A 19,604-nucleotide genomic window follows, 5' to 3' on the forward strand; every position below is an offset into this window, starting at 1 on the left:
CACCAGCCATACTGCTCGTTCTGTGCATGATTTCCTGCAAGACAGGAATGTCAGTGTTCTGCCATGGCCAGCAAAGAGCCCGGATCTCAATCCCATTGAGCACGTCTGGGAACTGTTGGATTAGAGGGTGAGGGCTAGGGTCATTCCCCCCAGAAATGTCCGGGAACTTGCAGGTGCCTTAGTGGAAGAGTGGGGTAACATCTCACAACAAGAACTGGCAAATCTGATGCAGTCTATGAGGAGGAGATGCACTGCAGTACTTAATGCAGCAGGTGGCCACACCAGATACTGACTATTACTTTTGATTTTGACCCCCCCTTTTGTTCAGGGATACATTAATCAATTTCTGTTAGTCACATGTCTGTGGAACTTGTTCAGTTTATGTCTCAGTTGTTGAATCTTTTGTTCATACAAATATTTACACATGTTAAGTTTGCTGAAAAAAAACACAGTTGACAGTGAGAGGGTTTACTTGTCCTTACTTGTTACTTGTTTATTTGCTCAGTTGTGCACCGGGGCCTCCCACTCTTTCTATTCTGGTTAGAGCCAGTTTGCTCTGTTCTGTGAAGGGAGTAGTACACAGCATTGTACGAGATATTCCGTTTCTTGGCAATTTCCTCGCATGGAATAGCCTTCATTTCTCAGAACAAGAATAGACTTGAGTTTCAGAAGAAAGTATTTGTTTCTGTCCCTTTTTAGCCTGTAATCAAACCCACAAATGCTGATGCTCAAGATCCTCAACTCATGTAAAGGCCAGTTTTATTGCTTCTTTGAAATCAGAACAACAGTTTTCAGCTGTGCTAACAATTTCAAAAGGGTTTACTAATGATCAATTAGCCTTTTAAAGTGATAAACTTGGATTAGCTAACACAATGTGCCGGTTGCTGATAATGGGCCTCTGTAGATATTCGATCAATTTGATGTTATTTTAATGGACAAATAAAAGTGCTTTTCTAAGTGACCCCAAACCTTTGAACGGTAGTATATACATATTTGTGGCTTGAGTGACAGACTCTCTGCTCATGGGTAACGGCTAGGGAAAGGCCCCTAGAATGAGACGCCTTCCTCCCCATAAGCCACAGTTCTCACCCCTAGAGACAGTTTGTAGGCCACGTTCTGCTTGTCTCGGGGATGGATACTGGAACAAAGTCACTGGTAAACCTCGTTGCACATTCTAATACCCTCATTAGCATACCACATTGTTGCTATCATGTGAAAGAAACAGTTAATCTGGTCTCTTTGTGTAGAGCACCTTCAAGCTGACCCCTGTAGCACTGTGTAGATAGAACTATAATTGATTTGGTGGACAATGTAGATGGACCACACCTGGCATTTCAATAAAAACCCACTAACTTGTTTATTTATTTGATGATCAATGATAGTAAAATGAAATAAGGCAATAGTGATTGGCAACCATTGCTCATATTGTATCATTCAAAACACATTTCCCACTGCGTAAATAAACGTAGAATACAATATGAAAAATTATAGAATGATTCAGCTTCAGTGCAATTGTAAACAAGCCAAAGAGGTTATTGGTTTTTGTAGATAACTACATAATTATGTTCAAGACAATTCAAAGATACACACACTGAAAGACTGCAATCAGCTTCACACTGATGACTCAAGAGGAAATGTAAGCATTTAATTTCCAGTCTTGACACAAGTGCATCTTGTTAACCACCACACCATATTTGGGTGGAATAATCCATTCCTAGCAGAGGGGGGGTTCTCATCTCACTGCTTGTCTGGCCAGCGGTTGAGAGTGAAGGGAGGTGCAGGTAGAACCCCATCAGCACTGTAAACAGGACATGCCTTAAAGTCACAAGGCCAGTCCCTCCATGCGTAGCGCAGGCCGGCTACATTATTCATGGAACAGTAATTCGTGGACACTTGGACGGCGCTAAGGCCCCACTGCAGTATGGGAGCTGGGACCCACAGTGACAGAGAGTCACAGGGTGCCCTCACCACTGAGCAGCAAATCTGAGGAAGAAACAGTCTGGTTAAGAAATGGTTTCCCCTGACACTTTTTTAGCAAGGTGGAAAAGCCTACATGATAACATGCCAAGCTGCTGACAAAGAAAGAATTCAGACCCAGTTCATCCAGCCCAACCTGATCATGATCGGTAGAAACACTAATAATAATGTTGTACTGTCACATACACCAGATAGGTGCAGTCAAATGTGTTGTTTTACAGGGTCTTCCATAGTAGTGTGGTGCCTCTGGGGCAAATGAGAGTTTATTGCCTTGCTCAAGGGCAGATCAACAGATTTTTCACATTGCCAGATCGGGTATTCAAACAGGCAACATTTTGGTTACCAGCCAAGCACTCTAACCACTAGGCTAAATGCTACCCCATACTTTAGAACACATTACAACTACAGCCATCACACTTACCTGAAAGATATCTTTGGATTGAGTGACAGACACTCTCTGGTCATAGGTTACGTTGATATACTGGTCATTGACCAGGACCCGGCTAGGGAAAGGCCCCTGGAATGAGACACCCTCCTCCCCATAAGCCACAGCTCTCGCCCCTAGAGACAGTCTATAGGCCACGTCCTGCTTGTCCCGGGGATGGATACTGGAACAAAGTCACTGGTAAACATCTTGTTCCACATTCTAATACCCTCATTAGCATACCACTTAGAATGATTCAATACATGCATCCTAAGTGGTATGTTAGTTTCCATATTGGAACGTAGCCTTGTATTCTCACAGTATTCAAATGTGAACTGCTTAAAGCTTTTAGAAGAGTACAGGCCTATCAAATACTGTGGTATCCATTCTATGATTGTTACTTACCTGCCAAAAGGAGACATTTCATCTCCTAAGTCCATAGCAACAGCCATGAATGTGTTCTTCATACGCAGGTTGGGAGCAAAGCCATAGTCTGCAGTCTGGTGCCAGCGTATGTTTGGAAATCCCTCACTTAAGGTGGCCTTTCTATACGTAGAGACCTCAGGACAAATATAGACAAAATCAACATAACAGCGTAAGCAACATTGGATAACATCCTGGAGTGATACATTGTCAAGATTCCTACTATGCTAGATAGCGGCAAGAAAAAGTATGTGAACCCTTGGATTTAATAACTGGTTAACCCTCCTTTGGCAGCAATAACCTCAACCAAACGTTTTCTGTAGTTGCGGATCAGACCTGCACAACGGTCAGGAGGAATTTTGGACCATTCCTCTTTACAAAACTGTTTCAGTTCAGCAATATTCTTGGGATGTCTGGTGTGAACTGCTCTCTTGCCAAAGCATCTCAAGCGGGTTGAAGTCAGGCCACTTCTTTTAAAACCATTCTGTTGATTTATTTATGTTTTGGGTTATGGTCCTGCTGCGTCACCCGACTTCTGTTGCGCTTCAATTGGTGAACATTCTCCTGAAAAATGTCTTGATAAACTTGGAAATTCATTTTTCCGTCGATGATAGCAAGCTGTCCAGGCCCTGAGGCAGCAAAGCAGCCTCAAACCATGATGCTCCCTCCACCATACTTTACAGTTGGGATGAGGTTTTGATGTTGGTGTGATGTGCCTTTTTTTCCCCCCACACATAGTATTGTGTGGTCCTTCCAAACAACTCAACTGTAGTTTCATCTGTCCACAGAATATTTTGCCAGTAGCGCTGTGGAACATCCAGGTGCACTTTTGCAATCTTCAGACGTGCAGCAATGTTTTTTTTGGACAGGAGTGGCTTCTTCCATGGTGTCCTCCCATGAACACCATTCTTATTTGGTGTTTTACGTATTGTAGACTCGTCAACAGAGATGTTAGCATGTTCCAGATATTTCTGTAAGTCTTTAGCTGAAACTCTAGGATTCTTAACCTCATTGAGCGTTCTGCACTGTGCTCTTGAAGTCATCTTTGCAGGTTGGCCACTCTTAGGGAGAATAGATAGCAACTGTGCTGAACTTTCTCCATTCATAGACAATTAGTCTTACTGTGGACTGATGAACATCAAGGCTTTTAAAGATACTTTTGTAACCCTTTCCAACTTTATGAAAGTCAACAATTCTTAATCTTAGGTCTTCTAAGATCTCTTTTGTTCGAGGCATGGGTCACATCAGGCAATGCTTCTTATGAATAGCAAACTCACACTTTGAGTTTTGTTAATCGGTAAGGCAGCTCTAACCAACATCTCCAATCTCGTCTCATTGATTGGACTCCAATTAGCTTGGAGAAGTCATTAGCCTAGGGGTTCACATACTTTTTCAACCTTTCTAGACGTAGAGACCTGAGGACAAATATATAGACAGAATCAATGTAACAGCATAAGCAGCAGTTGATAACATCCTGATATGATACATTGACAAAGCAATGTATTGATTGCTACTATGCTAGATAAAGGGAGATTTATTTTTTTGCTGAGATTCAGGACCCTGTCCTTTAAAGATAATTCGTAAAAATCCAAATAACTTCACAGATCTTCATTGTAAAGGGTTTAAACACTGTTTCTCATGCTTGTTCAATGATCCATAAACAATTAAATGAACATGCACCTGTGGAACGGTCGTTAAGACACTAACAGCTTACAGACGGTAGGCAATTAAGGTCACTGTTATGAAAACTTAGGACATTAGAGGCCTTTCTACGGACTCTGAAACCACCAAAAGAAAGATGCCCAAGGTCCCTGCGGGAATGTGCCTTAGGCATGCTGCAAGGAGGCATGAGGACTGCAGATGTGGCCTGGGCAATAAATTGCAATGTCTGTACTGTGACAGCTGATCGTCCTCACAGTGGCAGACCACGTGTAACACCTGCACAGGATCGGTACATCCGAACAACACACCTGCGGGACAGGTACAGGATGGCAACAACTGCCCGAGTTACACCAGGAACGCACAATCACTCCATCAGTGCTCAGAGACTCTCCACAATAGGCTGAGAGAGGCTGGACTGAGGGCTTGTAGGCCTGTTGTAAGGCAGGTCCTCACCAGACATCACCGGCAACAACGTCACCTATGGGCACAAACCCACAGTCGCTGGACCAGACATGACTGGCAAGAAGTGCTCTTCACTGACGAGTCGCGGTTTTGTCTCACCAGGGGTGATGGTCGGATTCGTGTTTATCGTCGAAGGAATGAGCCTTACACTGAGGCCTGTACTCTGGAGCGGGATCGATTTGGAGGTGGAGGGTCCGTCATGGTCTAGGGCGGTGTCTCACAGCATCATCGGACTGAGCTTGTTGTCATTGCAGGCAATCTCAACGCTGTGCGTTATAGGGAAGACATCGTCCTGCCTCATGTCCTGCCTTCCTGTAGGCTCATCCTGACATGACAATGCCACCTGCCATACTGCTCGTTCTGTGCATGATTTCCTGCAAGACACAGTGTTCTGCCATGGCCAGCGAAGAGCCCGGCTCTTAAACCCATTGAGCACATCTGGGACCTGTTGGATCGGAGGGTGAGGGCCATTGCCATTCCCCCCAGAAATGTCTGGTAACTTGCAGGTGCCTTGGTGGAAGAGTGGGGTAACATCTCATAGCAAGAACTGGCAAATCTGGTGCAGTCCATGTGCAGTCCATGAGGAGGAGATGCACTGCAGCACTTAATGCAGCTGGTGGCCACACCAGATACTGACTTACTTTTGATTTTGACCCCCCCTTTGTTCAGGGACACATTATTCCATTTATGTTAGTCACATGTCTTTGGAACCTGTTCAGTTTGTCTCAGTTGTTGAATCTTTTGTTCATACAAATATTTACACGTTAAATTTACTGAAAATAAACAGTTGACAGTGAGAGGACGTTTCTTTTTTTGCTGAGTTTACATTCACAGGGGATTAGGTGTTGTCACGATAAGGGCCTTATCACACAGCACTGAATGTTCTGTAAACACCAGCCGAGAGGCTTGTAGGACGTCTCAACATCAGCTGCTGCAGAATCACAGATATGTTATCAGCTCAGTCTCAAACTATAACCATAACATTTAGTCAGTACCTGTACAAATCCAAAGGGGAAATCTGGTGCAGTCTGTCCCCCTGAGCTCTGGTGGAAAGCCATCCTCCAGTCATCAATCATGGAGGGAAAGGAACAGGAGTATTTCTTCTGATTGTAGTCTGTGTTGGCCTCACCTATCACAGGGGTCAGGTCAGACATGTCTTCAGTTTCTATGCTGTTACTGTATGCTAAAAGATGGGAGAAAACAGATGTGACCCCAAGCTGTTTTACCTTGGTACCAGATAGCTCCTTTGATGGTCATGTTGAGAAGTGGATGGATCATGGCATTCCACAAAATAGAGTTAGTCCACACAGACAAATACATTGAAGGTGTATATGGCATGGGAAATCTGGATGAAAAGAACAAGACATAGGCCAACTGATATCAAGTACCATAGGTGAGAGGATATTTTAAGGTGCATGCTACCTGCATATTTCTGTAACATTGCTCACATTAACTTAGTCCAAAAGAAACAAGACAAAAATATTCACTAGTCTGCCCATCTACAATCCTTAAGAAGATGTCTATAATTGCTGATGTAAGATGTAAAGTAGCATACCTACCGAACATCTCTATTGCAAGAGTAAAGCTCCAGGGTCCCTGTACACTTACCCGTTAATCCTATCCAGGTCACAGTGTTGGAGTGCTCGTGGGGAGGACCATGCCTCTACAGGTGTGCCTCCCCAGCAGGACGTCACTAGGCCGATGGGGTACTTCAGCACCTTGTACAAGTGGCGCCCAAACATCCAGCACACTGCAGAGTAGTGCTTGAAATCCCCACCACCCAGCAACTCTGTTCAGGAGGTTTAAGATTAATTCCCATTATCAACTAGATGTATTAATACCATTTCACTTAGTCAGTTGGCTGACAGCTATCATTTGCATGACATTTCACATCTAATTGAGCTAATAGACTGTATGGAGCCTATCCATACTTGCTGTGGGGACAGACCAGGGCACCTCCACTCCAGCCAGGTCAGTCAGCTCAGTGTAGCTCTGCTCCAAGGCAGCCATAAAGATCCGCACCTGAGGGAACTTGGAGGCCAGCGCTAGCTCCTCTGATGCATTGAACACCTTGGAGGACAAGACATAATAATGGTTATTATTACAACTATGCAAACTCAGACTTACTTGAACATTGCAGAGTATACCTGAGAAGTTGTGAAAGCCATGTTGCTCTGTCCCCCACACAGCCAGACATCCCCAAACAGCACATCTGTGAGAGTGATACTGTGGTTGTTCTGGAGGACTGCAGTCAAGTTGTAGGGACCGCCAGCTTCCATTGGGACAAGGGCCACCTTCCATATCCCTAGGAAGAGATCCAAAACCATGGATCAGTGAAGGTTACGCTAATGTCTTAACATACAGCGCATTCGGAAAGTATTCAGAACCCTTCCCCCGTTCTACATTGTTACAGCCTTATTCTAAAATGGATGAAATAAAAACAATTCCTCATCTACACACAATACCCCATAATGACAAAACGAAAACAGGTTTTTAGAAAATTTTGCACAAAACAAAAAACAGCAATACCTTAGCATATTCGGAATCCCTTTTTCCTGCATTTTGTTACGTTACAGCCTTATTCTAAAATGGATTACATTAAGGGGGGGGGGGGGGGAGACAATCTACACACAATACCCCATAATGACAAAGCAAATTACATTTGCAAACATTTCTAAAAACCTGTTTTCGCTTTGTCATTATTTTTATTTAATCCATTTTAGAATAAAGGCTATAACGTAACAAAATGTGGAAAAAGTAAAGGTGTCTGAATACTTTCCAAATACACTGTACAGTACATTGCAAGGCAGAAAAAGTGGGACACGGAGCACAATTAACTTCAAACAACGTGCTTTTTTTGTCCCTCGCACTTCCTCAGCTTTTTCCCCTCATTCTGACAGACGTCAGTCACCTTTACAGTACGATAATAACATTTGTTAGAAAAATACCTTGACAAGAGCTTAGGGTTTTATCAACTCTTCTTGAAATTACAGTTCTGCTTACTTCATCCTCAACTTCATGACATGACTGGATAGGCACGCTAAACTAAAGGCATTGTTGGGATCAGATAACTCACCGGCAGCCACACTGACAGCAGGTGCATTGTTAGTGACTGGTCCTCCTGATAGAAAGACTGTGACCTCAGCATCATCGGGTCCATAGCCCCACAACACAGCCCTCTCTGGGGCCTTCTGCAGAACCATGTGATCGCCATAATAGGAGGCAAAGCGGAACCCACCGTCTGGAAACAAAAACAATATTATTAAATCTACTGTATTAGAACATATTTATCCAAGTCAATTAAACAAACAATCATTACACATATTCAAAGTTACTCTTTCAATGTTTTGACAGTATGCATGAAGCCCAATAAAATATAATCTTGACACATTTACCTGTTCAGTTGCCTTGACAGTAAAATGCATCATTCAATGTACAGTGCATTCAAAAATTATTCAGACCCCTTGACTTTTTGCAACATTTTTTTTTTGCCTTATTCTAAAATGTATTAAATAAAAACAAAATTCCTCAACCTACACACAATACCCCATAATGACAAAGCGAAAACAGGTTTAGAAAAACACCTTATTTACATAAGTATTCAGACCCTTTGCTATGAGACTTGAAATTGAGCTCAGGTGCATTCTTTCCATTGATTATCCTTAAGATGTTACCACAACTTGGAGTCCACCTGTGGTAAATTCAACTGACTGGACATGATTTGGAAAGGCACACACGTCGATATAAGGTCCTACAGCTGACAGTGCATGTCAGAGAAAGAAATGAGGTCAAAGGAATTGTCTGTAGAGCTCCGAGACAGGATTGTGTCAAAGCACAGATTTGGGGAAGGGTATCAAAACATTTCTGCAGCATTGAAAGTCCCCAAGAACACAGTTCATCATTCTTAAATGGAAGAAGTTTGGAACCACCAAGACTCTTCCTAGAGCTGGCTGCCCGGCCAAAGTGAGCAATCAGGGGAGAAGGGCCTTGGTCAGCGAGGTGACAAAGAACCAGATGGTCACTGACAGAGCTCCAGGGTTCCTCTGTGGAGATGGGAGAAACTTCCAGAAGGACAACCATCTGTGCAACACTCCACCAATCAGGCCTTTATGGTAGAGTGGCCAGACGGAACCATTCCTCAGTAAAAAAAAAAAAGGCACATGACAGCCTGCTTGGAGTTTGCCCAAAGGCACCTAAAGGACTCTCAGACCATGAGAAACGAGATTCTCTGGTCTGATGAAACCAAGATTGAAATCTTTGGCCTGAATGCCAAGTGTCACATCTGGAGGAAACCTGGCACCATCCTTACGGTGAAGCATGGTGGCAGCATGCTGTGGGGATGGTTTTTCAGCGGCATGGCCTGGGAGACTAGTCAGGATCGAGGGAAAGATGAACGGAGCAAAGTACAGAGAGATACTTGATGAAAACTGGGGTGAAGGTTCACCTTCCAACAGGACATCGACCCTAAGCACACAGCCAAGACAACACAGGAGTGGCTTCAGGACAAGTCTCTGAATGTCCTTGAGTGGCCCAGCCAGAGCCTGGACTTAAACATCTCGAGAGACCTGAAAATAGCTACGCAGCGACGCTTCCCATCCAACCTGACAAAGCTAGAGGGGATCTGCAGAGAATAATGGGAGAAACTCCCCAAATACAGGTGTGCCAAGCTTGCAGCATCATACCCAACAAGTCGAGGCTGTAATCACTGTCAAAGTAAAGGGTCTGAATATTTACAGTACCAGTCAAAAGTTTGTACACACACACACCTAATCATTCCAGGGTTTCTTTATTTTTACTATTTTCTACATTGTAGATCAATAGTGAAGTCAAACTATGAAATAACATATGGAATCATGTAGTAACCAAAAAAAAAAAAAAGTTCAAATTAAAATATATATTTGAGATTCTTCAAAGTAGCCACCCTTTGCCTTGATGACAGCTTTACATACTCTTGACATTCTCTCAACCAGCTCATGGAGGTAGTCACCTGGAATGCATTTCAATTAACAGGTGTGCCTTGTTAAAAAGTTAATTTGTTGAATTCTTTCCTTCTTAATGCATTTGAGCCAATCCGTTGTGCTGTGACAAGGTAGGGGTGGTATACAGAAGATGGTCTTTTACCAAATAGGGCTAAGTCCATATAATGGCAAGAACAGCTGAAATAAGCAAAGGGAAATGACAGTCCATCATTACTGGCTCTAATGAGGACCGCCAAAGGAAAGGAAGACCCAGAGTTACCTCTGCTGCAGAGGATAAGTTCATTAGAGATAACTGCACCTCAGATTGCAGCCCCCCTCAAAAGAAATCTGAGTTCAAGTAACAGACACATCAACAGCAACTGTTCAGAGGAGACTGCGTGAATCAGGCCGTCATGGTCGAATTGCTGCAAAGAAACGACTACTAAAGGACAACAATAAGAAGAGACTTTCTTGGGCCAAGGAACATGAGCAATGGACATTGGACAGGTGGAAATATGTCCTTTGGTTTGATGAGTCAATTTTAGATTTTTGGCCGTATCTTTGTGAGACGCAGGGTAGGTGAACGGATGATATCTGCGTGTTTGATTCCCACCGTGAAGCATGGAGGAGGTGGTGTGATGGTGCTTTGCTGGTGACACGGTCTGTGATTTATTTAGAATTCAAGGCACACTTAACCAGCATGGCTACCACAGCATTACACCATCCCGTCTGATTTGTGCTTAGTCCCAACTATAATTTGTTTTTCAACAGGACAATGACCCCAAAACACACCTCCAGGCTGTGTAAGAGCTATTTCACCAAGGAGATAATGGAGTGCTGCATCAGATGACCTGGCCTCCACAATCACCCAACCTCACCCCAATTGAGATGGTTTGGAATGAGTTGGACCGCAGAGCGAAGGAAATGCAGCCAACAAGTGCTCAACATGTGGGAACTCCTTCAAGACTATTGGAAAAGCATTCTTCTTGAAGCTGGTTGAGAGAATGCCAAGAGTGTTCAAAGCTGTTAAAGGCAAAGGGTGGCTACTTTGAAGAATCTAAAATGTCGATTTGTTGAACACTTGTTTGGTTACTACATTATTTTATATTTTTGATGTCTTTCTTCACTATTGATCTACAATGTAGAAAATAGTAAAAAAAATAAAGAAACCCTTGAATGAGGTGTCTAAACTTTTGACTGGTACTGTATGTAAATGTGACAGTTAGATTTTTTTTATACATTTGCAAAAATGTCTAAAAACCCGTTTTTGCTTTGTCATTATGAGGTATTGTGTAAATTGATGAGGGGGAAAAACAATTTAGTACATTTTAGAATAAGGCTGTAACTTAACAAAATGTGGAAAAAGTCAAGGGGTCTGAATACTTCCCAAATGCAGTGTAGCTACAAACAATGATACAATCTATCAAAGATCTAGCCTACAGTTGCCACACCATTTTAGAAGGAATAAATAGTCATAGCTACAGTTCGTGACTGATTCATGTTGTTGACAGCTCATGCTGCACATTCTGGCAATCCTATTAAATTACTAGAGAGGGTATGTAATAAACCCTCAAAGTTCCAAAATAGCAGCCATCTTGGTCAGGGAGAGATCCAAAACCAGTCTAATTGGAATGAATGGCAGTAGAGGCAATGCATTTCCTGCTTTTACTTATGCAGGAAAATAAAAAGGCATGTGATGTATCCAACATGTAAATGGAATTATAGTCAACCTGAAATATTGTCAAATATATATTCAGTTTATACAGGTTTTTATCAATTATTTGTAGTAAGTTCTCCGATTTTGTTTTCTTGGAAAGCTCAGCGCTATTATACGATAGAATATAAGTACTGGTGCATTTACATGGCAATTAAACATACACAAACTCAGCAAAAAGAGAAATGTCCCTTTTTCAGGACCCGGTCTTTCAAAGATATTTGGATTTTTACGAATTAACTTCACAGATCTTCATTGTAAAGGGTTTAAACACTGTTTCCCATGCTTTTTCAATGAACCATAAACAATTAATGAACATGCACCTGTGGAACGGTCGTTAAGACGATTACAGACGGTAGGCAATTAAGGTCACAGTTATGAAAACTTAGGATACTAAAAAGAGGCCTTTCTACTGACTCTGAAAAACACCAAACGAAAGATGCCCAGGGTCCCTGCTCATCTGTGTGAACGTGCCTTAGGCATGCTGCAAGGAGGCATGAGGACTGCAGATGTGGCCAGAGCAATAAATTGCAATGTCCATACGGTGAGACGCCTAAGACAGCGCTACAGGGAGACGGGACGAACAGCTGATCGTCCTCGCAGTGGCAGACCACGTAACAACTAGAGGTCGACCGATTAAGTTTTCATAACACTCGGAAATTGGTATTTTTGGACACCGTTATTTAACTAGGCAAGTCAGTTAAGAACACATTCTTATTTTCAATGACGGCCTAGGTGGGTTAACTGCCGTGTTCAGGGGCAGAACGACAGCTTTTTACCTTGTCAGCTCAGGGATTCAATCTTGCAACCTTACAGTTAACTAGTCCAACGCTCTAACCACCTGATTACATTGCACTCCACGAGGAGCCTGCCTGTTACGCGAATGCAGTAAGAAGCCAAAGTAAGTTGATAGCTAGCATTAAACTGTTTTTTTTAATAAATCATAAATCACTAGTTAACTACACATGGTTGATGATATTACTAGTTTATCTAGCGTGTCCTGCGTTGCATATAATCGTTACGGTGCGCATTCGCAAAAAAGGACTGTCGTTGCTCCAACGTGTACCTAACCATACACATCAATGCCTTTCTTAAAATCAATACACAAGTACATATTTTTAAATCTGCATATTTAGTTAATATTGCCTGCTAACATGAATTTATTTTAACTAGGAAAAATGGTGTCACTTCTCTTGCAACAGTCAGGATATATGCAGCAGTTTGGGCCGCCTAGCTCATTGCAAACTGTGAAGACTGTCTTTGTTAGGAAGAAATAGCCAACTTCGCCAAACGGGGGATGATTTAACAAAAGCGCATTTGCGAAAAAAGCACAATCGTTGCACGACTGTACCTAACCATAAACATCAATGCCTTTCTTAAAATCAAAACACAGAAGTATATATTTTTAAACCTGCATATTTAGCTAAAAGAAATCCAGGTTAGCAGGCAATATTAACCAGGTGAAATTGTGTCACTTCTCTTGCGTTCATTGCACGCAGAGTCAGGGTATATGCAACAGTTTGGGACGCCTAATTTGCCAGAATTTTACATAATTATGACATAACATTGAAGGTTGTGCAATGTAACAGGAATATTTAGACTGATGGATGCCACCCGTTAGATAAAATAGGTAACGGTTCCGTATTTCACTGAAAGAATAAACGTTTTGTTTTCGAGATGATAGTTTCCGGATTCGACCATATTAATGACCTAAGGCTCGTATTTCTGTGTGTTATGTTATAATTAAGTCTATGATTTGATAGAGCAGCCTGACTGAGCGATGGTAGGCACCAGCAGGCTCGTAAGCATTCATTCAAACAGCACTTTCGTGCGTTCTGCCAGCAGCTCTTCGCAATGCATCAAGCTGTTTATGACTTCAAGTCTATCAACTCCTGAGATTAGGCTGGTGTAACCGATGTGAAATGGCTAGCTAGTTAGCGGGGTGCGCACTAATAGCGTTTCAAACGTCACTCGCTCTGAGACTTGGAGTAGTTGTTCCCCTTGCTCTGCATGGGCCGCGGCTTTTGTAGAGCGATGCGTCGAGGGTGGCTGTTGTCGATGTCTTCCTGGTTCGAGCCCAGGTAGGAGCGAGGAGAGGGACGGAAGCTATACTGTTACACTGGCAATACTAAAGTGCTTATAAGAACATTCAATAGTCAAAGGTATTTGAAATACAAATCGTATAGAGAGAAATAGTCCTATAATAACTACAACCTAAAACTTCTTACCTGGGAATATTGAAGACTCATGTTAAAAGGAACCACCAGCTTTCATATGTTCTGAGCAAGGAACTTAAACGTTAGCTTTTTTACATGGCACATATTGCACTTTTACTTTCTTCTCCAACACTTTGTTTTTGCATTATTTAAACCAAATTGAACATGTTTCATTATTTATTTGAGGCTAAATTGATTTTATTGATGTATTATATTAACTTAAAGTGTTAATTCAGTATTGTTGTAATTGTCATTATTACAAATAGATAAAAACATTAAATAAAAAAATATTATTTATTAAAATCGGTATCGGCTTTTTTGGTCCTCCAATAATCGGTATTGGCGTTGAAAAAAAAATCTGAATCGGTTGACCTCTAGTAACAACACCTGCACAGGATCGGTACATCCGAACATCACACCTGCGGGACAGGTACAGGATGGCAACAACAACTGCCCGAGTTACACCAGGAACGCACAATCCTCCATCAATGCTCAGAGACTCTCCGCAATAGGCTGAGAGAGGCTGGACTGAGGGCTTGTAGGCCTGTTGTAAGGCAGGTCCTCACCAGACATCACCGGCAAAACAACGTCGCCTATGGGCACAAACCCACAGTCGCTGGACCAGACAGGACTGGCAAGAAGTGCTCTTCACTGACGAGTCGCAGTTGTCTCACCAGGGGTGATGGTTGGATTCGCGTTTATCGTCAAAGGAATGAGCGTTACACAGAGGCCTGTACTCTGGAGCGGGATCGATTTGGAGGTGGAGGGTCCGTCATGGTCTAGTGCGGAGTCTCACAGCATCATCGGACTGAGCTTTTTGTCATTGCAGGCAATCTCAATGCTGTGCGTTACAGGGAAGACATTCTCCTCCTTCCTGCAGGCTCATCCTGACACGACCCTCCAGCATGACAATGCCACCAGCCATACTGCTCGTTCTGTGCGTGATTTCCTGCAAGACAGGAATGTCAGTGTTCTGCCATAGCCAGCAAAGAGCCCAGATCTCAATCCCATTGAGCACATCTGGAACCTGTTGGATCGGAGGGTGAGGGCCAGGGCCATTCCCGGCCAGAAATGTCCGGGAACTTGAAGGTGCCATGGTGGAAGAGAGGGGTAACATCTCACAGCAAGAACTGGCAAATCTTGAGAGAGGAGATGCACTGCAGTACTTAATGCAGCTGGTGGCCACACCAGATACTGACTTACTTTTGACCCCCCTTTGATCAGGGACACATTAATCAATTTCTGTGGAACTTGTTCAGTTTATGTCTCAGGTTATTGAATCTTATGTTCATAAGAATATTTACACATGTTATGTTTGCTGAAAATAAACACAGTTGACAGTGAGAGGATATTTCTTTTTTTGCTGAGTTTACATATATACACAGCGCTGTGAAAAAGTATGACCCCTTTCTGATTTTCTCTATTTGTTCATATGTTTGATACTGAATGTTATAAGATCTTAAACCTAATATTAGATCAAGGGAACCAGAGTATACAAAAAATTTAAAAAAATACTTAATGTAAAATTAACAAACTCATGCAACACCCAATTCTCCTATGAAAAAGTAATTGCCCCCTTACACACAATAACTGGTTGTGCCACCTTCAGCTGCAATGACCGCAACCAAATGCTTCCTCCTCGCTGTGGAGGAATTTTGGCCCACTTCATTCATAACTGCTTTAGCTCAGCGACTTGTGGGTTTTCAAGCATGAACTGTTCGTTTCAAGTCCTGCCACAACATCAAATTGGGATTAGGTCTGGACTTTGACTAGGCCATTCCAAAACTTCAAATGTGTTGCTATTCTCATTTAGACTGGATTGTTTGTTTTGGATCATTGTCTTGCTGCATGACCCAGCTGCGCTTCAGTTTCAGCTCACATATGGATGGCCTGACATCCTCCTGTAGAATTCTCTTATACAGAGCAGAATTAATGGTTCCTTCTATTAAAGGCAAGTCGTCCAGATCCCGAGGAAGCAAAGCATCCCCAAACCATCACACTACCACGCTTGACAGTTGGTATAAGGTTCTTACTGTGGAATGCAGAGTTTGGTTTTCGCCAGACATAATAGAACCCATGTCATCCAAAAAGTTGACTCAGGTTTGCCAAAAAGCACCTGGATGATCATCAAAACTCTTGAAAGAATGATCTATGACAGATGGACACAATGGACACTTCATTAAGTCAGGACTCGTATTTGACTTAGCCATGCCTCCTTGCCTGTCCAACATTTCCTCATCTCCCACCCCTTCTAATGCGACTAGCCCCGACGCTCCTCTCTCTTTTTCCCCTGCCTTGCTACGAAGCTTCTCCCTGCAGGCGGTCACTGAGTCCGAGGTGCTAAAGGAGCTCTTTAAACTTGACCCCCAAAAAACATCTGGGTCAGATGGTTTAGACCCTTTTTTCTTTAAGGTTGCTGCCCCTATCATCTCCAAGCCTATCTCTGACCCTTTTAACCGGCCTCTCCTCTCTGGGGAGGTTCCCATTGCTTGGAAGGCAGCCACAGTTCATCCTTTATTTAAAGGGGGAGATAAAAGAGTGCAGTGTATAAAGTCAGAACATCTGCTGTCTCAGCCATTGCCTGTCAGCAAGGAAGTACACCAAGGCTCGATCCTAGGCCCCACACTCATCTCAATTTACATCAACATAGCTCAAGCAGTAGGAAGATCTCTCATCCATTTATATGCAAATTATACAGTCTTATACTCAGCTGGCCCCTCCCCGGATTTTGTGTTAAATGCTCTACAACAAAGCTTTCTCTGCCCTTAACCAAATTACCGTTTGTTTTGGAGGTGTTCAGAACAAGGTTAGGTAAGAAGAATGCCCCTCTCCCCACAGGTGTGATTACTACCTTGGAGGGTTTAGAGCTTGAGGTAGTCCCCTCATACAAGTACTTGGGAATATGGCTAGACAGCACACCATCTGTCTCTCAGCACATATCAAAGCTGCAGGCTAAAGTTAAATCTAGACTTGGTTTCCTCTATTGTAAATCGTTCCTCTTTCACCCCAGCTGCCAAACTAACAATGATTCAGTTAACCATCCTACCCATGCTAGATTACAGAGACAATTAATAGATCGGCAGGTAAGGGTGCTCTCGAGCAGCTAGATGTTCTTTACCATTCGGCCATCACATTTGCCACCAATGCTCTTTATAGGACACATCACTGCACTCTATACTCTTCTGTAAACTGGGCATCTCTGTATTCCTGTCGCAAGACCCACTGGTTGATGCTTATATATAAAACTCTCTTAGGCCTCACTCCCCCCTATCTGAGATATCTACTGCAGCCTTCATCCTCCACATACAACACCCGTTCTGCCAGTCACATTCTGTTAAAGGTCCCCAAAGCACACGCATCCCTGGGTCGCTCGTCTTTTCAGTTTGCTGCAGCTAGCGACTAGAACGAGCTGCAACAAACACTCAAACTGGACAGTTTTATCTCAATCTCTTCGTTCAAAGACTCAATCATGAACACTCTTACTGACAGTTGTGTCTGCTTCGTGTGATGTATTGTGGTCTCTTACCTTCTTGCCCTTTGTGCTGTTGTCTGTGCCCAATAATGTTTGTACCGCTACCATGTTGTGTTGCTACCATATTGTTGTCATGTTGTCATGTGTTGCTGCCTTGCTATGTTGTTGTCTTAGGTCTCTCTCTATGTAGTGTTGTCTCGTCGTAATATGTGTAATCCCAGCCCCCGTCCCCCAGGAGGCATTTTGCATTTCGGTAGGCCGTCATTGTAAATAAGAATGTGTTCTTAACGGACTTAAATAAAAAAGTAAAACAAATAATAATAAAGTCAAAATTATAACTTTTTGGATGACATGGGTCCCTATCATCAACTGATTTGAGACAGTGTATGGCTGTGGATTGACTACATTGTTTGAATGGAATGTTGGCATATTGGCAGTTAATTTGAAAAAGTGTATGGAATTATTCCTCAAACTGTCTGGCTAGGTAGCTAACACACATACAGTGCACATAAATTCTTCACATTCATTGTTTTACACATTATCTTATCACAGCACTGGCAAAGCAAGGTTGACCAACTCCCTGACCAACATGGCTGACCTTCGGCCATCATAAGAAGGTTCTAGTATTCTAATTCCATGGGTAGCAATTAAAATTAAAACATGTATTAAACAAGAAATTAACACTCACCAGAGGCATATAAGGATCCTAAAATAGTGAGAAACCACAAACATATCTTCAGACACATTGTTAAACTTGACTTGCTACTGTAGCTAACGTTAGCTAGGCTACACTACAATCCAAACAAGGAAGTAATTGCCTTTTAAACGCTAAATGTCACGTGATTCTTCTTCATATTTCATCTGGGACATTATAACGCTGTTTCTAACAATCTACTGAAGGTCAGTGTGATACGTATCAGTCTGTCGCTCACACATGTTCACATTGACAATAATCAAGCTCGCTACAGTACTATTTATCATAGTTCGGCAACTTTTGTTTTGATTTGTGAACGGAAAAAATGCAAAGACTACAGCTGCTGCGAAGGACAAACAGTGCGACAGTGAAAACGTTATGTTAGTAGCCTACAGATTCATTGGTCCACATCCAACTCTGGCTGACCGAGACAGTTGTTGAATCCTCCGGTAAGTGCCTCAGTAGCGTGTGAGTGCATCAGACAAATGTTGCATGAAAATAAAAAATGTAATTGTATGAGCATCATGGCATATTTTTAAGCATATTATTATGTTGGTTATCTTAAAAAATGGAAGATCTTGAATGAAGAGGGGGAGTAGGGTAGCTATAGCAGGTTATTACTGTTGCATTCATTATTGGTTGACGCCACATGTTTCTTCCAGTTAATATTTAAATAGTGCGACTGTGATTATTGCACAGTAAAACAGACTTAATAAGTCAAACGTGACAAATGAGAAACACAATATTAATGTGTTTATGTAAGATTTTTTTAACATGTTGGCCTTTTGTGAAGACATGAACAGGCCATGATTTACTGGCATGCATATAATTAAAATAAACTTCCCATTCAGCAGAAATTAGTGATAGATGATGGGAAGATAATTGAAAAGATTGCCTTGGATGGCGCAATAACTAACGAGAGAATTACACTTCATATGTTCAGCTCCATGAAAAGGCTACACACAGGAGTGATTCGTTTATGTTTGTGGTCATTTCACAAACTGATACATTTTAAAGGAGTTCTCCAGAGAGAGGTGCTAGTTATACTACATGTTTATGTCTTAATTGTTCTCTTGGCACGTCTGCTTCACAAACAACTTGGATATCTGCTGAAGATGTTTTTTTCTGCTAGCGTTAATTCATTTGTTTACTTTAAAGTCCCTGTATGTCGTTAGAGTTCTTCATGCTTGGCCATTCCCCAACAGACATCTCTGATAATTGGACTTGCTGTCATATCAAGCTACAAGCTTGTCAGCACACCTGCAAACCACTTCTAACAGTAGAGTTACAAAACGTGCCATTCAAATACTGTATAGTTTACCATAAACAACACACTGTAAAAATTAGGATATTGTTTTTCATTGTGTATTTAGATGTACAGTATCTCCTCAGAGGATTATAAATGTCTGAGAAACTGTGTGTTCTCTTAGATGTTAGTATATTTATATGAATAATTGGATTTTCATTAACAGACAGTGCTTTGAATGTATTTCTTTGTCTGAGCCGGACTATAATATGGCTATACAGACTAATCTTGTTTTTCTAATCCCACACATTTAGAGATTTTGCAGTGCTAGCACACACATCTGTGTGTAGGAGGTA

General features: G+C 42.2%; 1 protein-coding gene across 1 annotated transcript; it reads right to left on the reverse strand.

Annotated features, from left to right (window-relative positions):
- Positions 1-1,332: 1,332 nt before the first annotated feature.
- Positions 1,333-18,324, reverse strand: siae (sialic acid acetylesterase). Its single transcript, XM_038961138.1, has 10 exons — positions 17,997-18,324; positions 8,025-8,189; positions 7,096-7,253; positions 6,880-7,018; positions 6,557-6,737; positions 6,175-6,293; positions 5,944-6,077; positions 2,807-2,961; positions 2,399-2,585; positions 1,333-1,983 (listed from the first exon to the last, which is right to left on the reverse strand). Exons 1-10 carry the CDS (start codon positions 18,052-18,054, stop codon positions 1,738-1,740), a joined length of 1,542 nt encoding a protein of 513 aa, XP_038817066.1. The 5' UTR covers positions 18,055-18,324; the 3' UTR covers positions 1,333-1,737.
- Between the last annotated feature and the right edge of the window lie 1,280 nt (positions 18,325-19,604).

Source organism: Salvelinus namaycush, chromosome 23 (assembly GCF_016432855.1).
Source record: "Salvelinus namaycush isolate Seneca chromosome 23, SaNama_1.0, whole genome shotgun sequence".
NCBI lineage: Eukaryota > Metazoa > Chordata > Actinopteri > Salmoniformes > Salmonidae > Salvelinus > Salvelinus namaycush.